This window comes from Peromyscus leucopus, chromosome 6, assembly GCF_004664715.2.
Source record: "Peromyscus leucopus breed LL Stock chromosome 6, UCI_PerLeu_2.1, whole genome shotgun sequence".
NCBI classification, from domain to species: domain Eukaryota; kingdom Metazoa; phylum Chordata; class Mammalia; order Rodentia; family Cricetidae; genus Peromyscus; species Peromyscus leucopus.
Window position 1 is genome coordinate 64,796,073 of NC_051068.1, and position 7,324 is coordinate 64,803,396.

Consider the following 7,324-nt stretch of genomic DNA (forward strand, 5'->3'; position numbering starts at 1 on the left):
CCTTGAAGATTTATTAAGGATCTCTATGACAAGACACTGTGCTGATGTGTCACAGGTGTTACTGAGATGGACGATAAGTGGAGGCTCAGGTCACAAACAATATCTCTATCTCACAGACATTGTAAGCTTCCAGCTTGTCTCCTAACTCTAACTTTTTAGTAAGACTTAAAGACTCGAGTGTCATGCTGGTGGTGCACACCTTTAATCCCACCCAGAATTTAGGAGGCAGAGGCAGGTGGATCTCTGAGTTCGAGTCCAGCCTGGTCTACAGAGTGAGTTCCAGGACAGCGATGGCTACACAGAGAAACCCTGTCTCTAAAAAAGCAAAAAGCAAAACAACAATAAAACGCTCAAATGTCAACTCTACCTTCATCACCTGCCACCCACTATGTCCCTAAAATTGATCGTACAACTACTTCTACTAGCCTGCAGAAAAGAATGGCCATTAAAAATAGGTCAAAGATATACGAATATCTACTTGTACAAGCAAAATATAAGTTTAAGATTTATATTTTCCAAGAAGCATATCCTGACCAAATGTATAGACTCCCTAATCTCTACTTGAGTGGGATTTTTTTAATAGAACATATAAACATCTTTCTTTGGTATGACCAAACTGTTATCTACCCCCATCAGCCTTGGTATGGAACAATTTCTAAGGATCGATTCAGCCAGAACCTCTGTCTTTTCAACCCATGCAGCATGCAGCACCTACACTCCCTTAATTAAGTGGGGCTGAGACTTGAAAAGTGTCACCTACTACAATGACAAACAGGTTCATGAGCAAATGGGGGAAGTAAATAAACCAAACGGTTTGCAGAGGGAGAGGTCGAGCAGGGTTGAACTGGGCTGAGCTGGGTTGAGCCCAGAATGATTCAGACACCCACCACAGAATGGGTGTCTCCTGGGATGACTTAGTAGGATAATTAAAAACCTTATAAATAGGATGGATTTTCAGGTCTCTAACATCCTCCCTGGCTCCTGAATCTTCAGCTCACTCTTCCTCAAGCAGGTAAGACATGCATGCTGGAGCAACAGCAGTATCTACAAGTGTGGCAGTATATACTCCTTATAGTAGAAAGCTAGGAGGAGGGCAGAGACTGTTTCCTGTCGGTGATACTCTTGGGCACCTTTCTGCTTCCTTTTCAGAGCTCTGTCTTAGAATAGAGTGCTAGAGCAGCCTACCTCTAACTATGTGGGCCCTACCTATCCCAAAACGGAGCTTCTGAATGACCGATTGACAGCTGCCTGTTCTGGAGTGAAGTGCTTACCTTTTGTACAAGTTAGGAAAGGCCTGGACCCTGGGGACTCAGCAACACCCAATTTCACTATCATCAACAGTCACAAAAGCCGCAGCTTGTCCCGTGCAATCAATTATTTGTCCCTCACATGTACAGGCATTACTGTCTGCCCATGTTTTGCCATTGGGGGAGCATTTTCAGAAGCCTGTGAGCATAGTTTTTTGTACCACCAGAAGGACTATTGGCATGCAGATTGCAGAAGACCCCAGCTCCCCAGCACGGCCAGTGCTGACCTGACTGTGCAGTATCTGTCATGTGTGCAGCGTGTCCACTTGCTGCTTTTCTCTGTAACTTTTTTTTTTTCCTTTACCGATTCTGTTTAATAAGCTGGTAAAAGAGTTTTCAAGAACTCAACCTCTCAGAAAGGCTTCTTGGACCACTGAAAGAGATATTTTACCTCCTTTCTTGTTCAAAGAAAACTCCTTAGAAGATAGATACCTCTTCAATGGAATGCATTTACTGATCTCTGCAGTCATTGCTGGAAAACTGCACACTTCTGTGCTTCCCTCTGGTCCATCCTCTTTGGGCTAACCTTCCTTCATTTTTTGCTCTCACATGAGAGTCTCAGTCAAGCAACTCTCACCCAAAGTAGAGAGGAAGGCCTGTGAAATATCTACTACACTGGTCTAATTTTTTAAGAATTTGCTTTTTCCTAGCAAAGAAAAACTGCTTTGAATCACTGCCATGATAATATTTGACATTTGGAGCCTGAGTGTTAGTCACATGACTAGCCTAAAATTATGGTTAAGAAGGGACTCTGTAGTTTCTTAAACCTCTTTCCCAAACCCAAGCAACCACTCTCTGGAAATACCGACTCCAGGTCTTCATCCCACACATAAACAAAATCTTCTTTCTTTCTTTTTTTTTTTTTCTTCTTCTTTTTTAAAGATTCGCCTGTATTTGCCAGAATGCCTCAACTTCTTAACAGCATACTCAATGTGAGTAAGGCATTCCAGAAATATGCTGAACACCATGGGGCATGCACTTCACTGAACAAGATGGAGTTGAAGCAGCTGCTTCTCACTGAGTTTGGAGACATCCTTCGGGTAAGACACCCAGGATCTTGATCCTGTGGCATGGAATGCATGATTCTGGTGTCTGCATTCAAGATATCTTGTTAGTATTTTGTTTGGTTTGGTTATTTCCCACCAGTAATATACTGGTAAGCTCCGTGTAGTTCAGACAGTTCCTCAGTAGTTCTTACACACACACACACACACACACACACACACACACACACACACACACACCTCCTTCTTTGTACATGAACAAAACACAGAACAACTTCAAACTAATGGGGAATAGCTTTTTAAAATTCTGTCATTCATATTTTCTATATGTAATCCTGTGCACACACCTTCTCAGGTATTTATTCATTAATTTACTAAAATTCATTGAGTGCCTATTCCATACTGGCATGGTGAGAGTTATGGAGGATACAAACATGAAGAAAACTAACTTCTTTTCCTTTGATAATGTCACAGTGTAGTGAGAAAGAGGTATATAAACATGTAGGCTATACCATATAAAAAGACATAATAACTTTCTCAAATGATTCAAATCCATTATTAATACAGTTGCCTGTTCCCTGTGGTCATACCCCATTGGTTCATCAAAAGATGAGGTTCAGAAAACAAGCTGATCAAAAACTAGAACCAGAACCAAGCCACTTCACATTAATAGTTTCACAAAAAGAAAGAGAGAAAGAGAAAGAAAGAAAGAAAGAAAGAAAGAAAGAAAGAAAAAAAAAGAAAGAAAGAAAGAAAGAAAGAAAGAAAGAAAGAAAGAAAAAGAAAAAGAAAAAGAAAAAAAAAGAAACCCTGTTTGGGAGCTGATTGAGGCATTAAGACTGATAAACAATCCAGCATCCATAAAAGGACATTGGTTTTTTTTTCCTTTTTTTCTTCTCACAGAGACCAAATGACCCAGAGACTGTGGAAACCATTCTGGAACACTTGGACCGAGACAGAAATGGATATGTTGATTTTCATGAATACCTCTTGTTGGTGTTCCAATTGGCCCAAGCCTGCCATCATAAGCTAGATAGTAAGTTGTACGGAAGCAGAACCTCCCCCCGGAAAGAACAGGATCAGAAAGGAACACAGAGCCATAAGTTTTCAGAAAACACAGGCAGACAACATAGGCAGAATTCTCACAACAGTCAGTCTGAGGGACAAAGTCAGGATGTCCAACATGATCAGTCTCAGAAACAAGATAAGGACTCTCACTGCAGTCACTCTGAGAGACATGATACAGACTCTCACCATGGTCAGACAGAGAGACAAGATAGGGATTCCCACCATGGTCAGTCAGAGAGATTCCATGGGGACTCCCACTATGGTCATTCTGAGAGAGAAGACACAGATTATAGCTCTGATCAGTCTGAGACAGATGATCAATACTCTAGCTCTGGTCGAAGATTGAGTTATAAATCTAACAATGACCAGGCCAAAAGTCAAGGATATGTCTTTGCCTTAAATCAGTCTAAGAACCCAGCTCAAGTTTCTCATTATGGCCAGTCTAAAACATTTGGACAACAAAGCAGCCATGGCCAGTCTGGAAGACTCCGACAAGATTCTTATTCTAGTCAAACCAGTCAACAAGAATCTGGTTCTTATGAACAATATGGAAGGCAGCATCAGAAATCAGGCAACAGTCAGACAGACAGACAGGCCCAGAATTCTCACAATAGCCAGCCAGACAAACAAAGACATAGTTTCCAACATGATCAGACAGATGGACAAAGCCACAGTTTCCATTATGGACAGATGGATAAGCAAGGCCAGAAGGGTTTCCAACATGGTCAGATAGATGGACAAGGCCAGAGTTCTCATGACCAGAAAAAGAGCAAAGGCCAGAATTTTCATTATGGTCAGAAAGGTAGACAAGGCCAGAGTTCTTACCAGGGTCAATCAGACAGTGAAGACCAGAATTCAGAGTGGCATCGGACAGACAGAGAAGACCACAGTTTTCATTTTGATCAGACAGGCAGACAAGGCCAGAGTTCTTACCAGGGTCAATCAGACAACGAAGACCAGAGTTCAAGCTGGCATCGGACAGACAGACAAGGCCAGAGTTTTCATTATGATCAGACAGGCAGACAAAGCCAGAGTTCTCACCAGGGTCAGAAAGGTGGACAAGGCCAGACTTCTCACCAGGGTCAGAAAGGTGGACAAGGACAGACTTCTTACCAGGGTCAGAAAGGTGAACAAGGACTGACTTCTCACTGGGGTCAGAAAGGTGGACAAGGACAGACTTCTTACCAGGGTCAGAAAGGTGGACAAGGACAGACTTCTCACCAGGGTCAGACAGGTAGTCAAGGACAGACTTCTTACCAGGGTCAGAAAGGTGGACAAGGACAGACTTCTTACCAGGGTCAAAAAGGTGGAAAAGGACAGACTTCTTACCAGGGTCAGAAAGGTGGACAAGGACAGACTTCTTACCAGGGTCAGATAGGTAGTCAAGGACAGACTTCTCACCAGGGTCAGAAAGGTGGACAAGGACAGACTTCTTACCGGGGTCAGAAAGGTGGACAAGGACAAACTTCTTACCAGGGTCAGACAGGTAGTCAAGGACAGACTTCTTACCAGGGTCAGAAAGGTGGACAAGGACAGACTTCTTACCAGGGTCAGAAAGGTGGACAAGGACAGACTTCTCACCAGGGTCAGACAGGTAGTCAAGGACAGACTTCTTACCAGGGTCAGAAAGGTGGACAAGGACAGACTTCTTACCGGGGTCAGAAAGGTGGACAAGGACAGACTTCTTACCAAGGTCAGAAAGGTGGACAAGGACAGACTTCTCACTGGGGTCAACCAGACAGTGAAGACCAGAATTCAGAGTGGCATCGGACAGACAGAGAAGACCACAGTTTTCATTTTGATCAGACAGGCAGACAAGGCCAGAGTTCTTACCAGGGTCAATCAGACAACGAAGACCAGAGTTCAAGCTGGCATCGGACAGACAGACAAGGCCAGAGTTTTCATTATGATCAGACAGGCAGACAAAGCCAGAGTTCTCACCAGGGTCAAATAGACAGACAAAACCAGAGTCCTCACTGTGGTCAGTCAGAGATTGGGAAAACTGAACTTCAAGGGCAAAACAGGTACTTCCAAGGAACTGATGAAACTGTTGAGCAATCTGGAAGGTCAGGAAAACTAAGTCAACAGACTTCAAGAGAGGAAGTGAATCAAACCCAGAGGCAGAGATTCCAGGATAGAAGGGAGCAGCAAACTCACCACCAGACATGGAAACCTGAACAAGATAATCAACACAAACTCTTAGCTCAGATACAGCAAGAAAAGCCATATTCCCATAATGAGTATAACTGGCAATCCCAGAGTAGTGAGGAGGGCCACTGGGTAGAGGAAGAGCATCATCAAAGCTGGGATAGGCATAGTCTTGAGGATCAGGAAAATCTATATGAGATGCAGAACAGGCAAACCCATGAAGATGAAAAAAGCCATCAGACAAGGGCTAGGCAAACCCATGTAGATGAGCAGAAACAGCAAAGACAACACAGGCAAACTCATGAAGAAAGTCAAGATCATCAACATGGTAGACAAACCCATGAAGATGAACAAAGCCATCAGAGACAAGACAAACATCAAAATCACCAACAGTGGGATGAACAAACTCATGAAGAAAATGAGAGGTTTCAAGGATCCCAAGACCAATCCAGGAGTTTTCCCAACAAAGAAAAATTCCACATGAATGAAGATGAACAGTGCCAAGGATCCCAGGACAGACATTTCCATCCAACCCATGGTGGTGAGAGGTCCCAAAGAAGAGAACAACACAGAAACCACCCTACCAAAACAGCATATTCCCCCAACCCCCTCTATGATTATGTACGAGAGCAAGCAGCTTATCAATACTAGGCTGCCTGAGCAGCAGAGATAACATAGCTTGAGTCTAATGAAGAAATCTACATGTCAATTCACCTTTGCTTCTGTTTAAAAGGTTGAAGTTGTATGTCATCCTTCTCTTTTTCATCTATCTATGAGAATGCTTCTGAAGACTAGTCTAGCAACCACTTTTTGAAATTTCAATTCTTTGAGTAGCAATTCTAGGGTTATTTGGTTGGGTGGAGTAAATTAGATGAACTAACCAATCTTTATTTTGATGACTTTGTAGATTTAAATCATTCCTAGTTTGTTTTCAGTTTAGGTGATACTTGGTTGAATCATTGAATGGCAGAAAATTCTCCCTAACGTTTAGTAACAGGAAAAGGAACAATGGAGACTTATACTACATTTGAAGGAAAGGATTTTGGACTTTGATAAGCTTTGGGTGCTGGAGAATGGGAGACAATTCTGAAAACCTTTCCAACAAAGACCACATGTAAAACATTATATTAATTATATTAAAATACTCAATAAATGATTGGTGAGCAATGATGTTGATGGCTTTTTCCTTTCTTCAATATGGAAATATGACCTTCACTTATGGACATTTTCTAAGAATAAATTTTTATTTCTTAGGGTTGGAGAGATAGTCCAGCATCTAAGAGCACTTGCTATTCTTGTAAAGTTTTGGGGTTTGGTTCCTACATCCATGTGTTGGCTCATAACCATCCATAACTCCAGTTAATTGATAGCTTGGGCTACCAGGGATCTTCAAACAGATGAGATATAGTTTCTCTCTATGCAATGGATTAGTAGGGGTCTGGTCAGCTCTCATGACCCATCAACAGAGGAATAAGAACCTAGACATCAGAGATGTCAGTGTCATAGAAGCTCTCTGTGATCTGTAGCTCTCCTAGAAGAAAGGCTTCTCACTGTGCTTCATCAAAGTCTAGAGTATGAAGCTTGTGGTTCCACAGTTTCCCTTGCCCAGTCTATTTCTTTCTTTCTGATCCAGACCCTTCCAGATGCCTCTAGATATTTTCTCTCTCTTATTCACCACCACCACCACCACCACCACCACTACCACCACCACCACCACCACCACCCCACCAATGGAGCAGTCACATTTACTGGGCACCCTTGCATACAAAAATAACACTGAGAACAACTATTAAAAAG

The 7,324-nt window shown here is 42.5% G+C and overlaps 1 protein-coding gene across 2 annotated transcripts; it reads left to right on the forward strand.

Annotated features, from left to right (window-relative positions):
- Positions 1–937: 937 nt before the first annotated feature.
- Rptn (repetin) lies at positions 938–6,699 on the forward strand. 2 transcript variants are annotated; one of them, XM_037206722.1, is made up of 4 exons: positions 938–1,012; positions 2,190–2,347; positions 3,215–4,505; positions 4,542–6,699. In XM_037206722.1, the coding sequence occupies exons 2-4, from the start codon at positions 2,210–2,212 to the stop codon at positions 6,176–6,178; spliced, it is 3,066 nt and encodes a 1,021-aa protein (XP_037062617.1). In that variant the 5' UTR covers positions 938–1,012; positions 2,190–2,209; the 3' UTR covers positions 6,179–6,699. The 2 variants fall into 2 exon arrangements, with proteins under 2 accessions (XP_037062617.1, XP_037062616.1); XM_037206721.1 differs by having other exon boundaries at positions 3,215–6,699.
- The last annotated feature ends 625 nt before the right edge of the window (positions 6,700–7,324 follow it).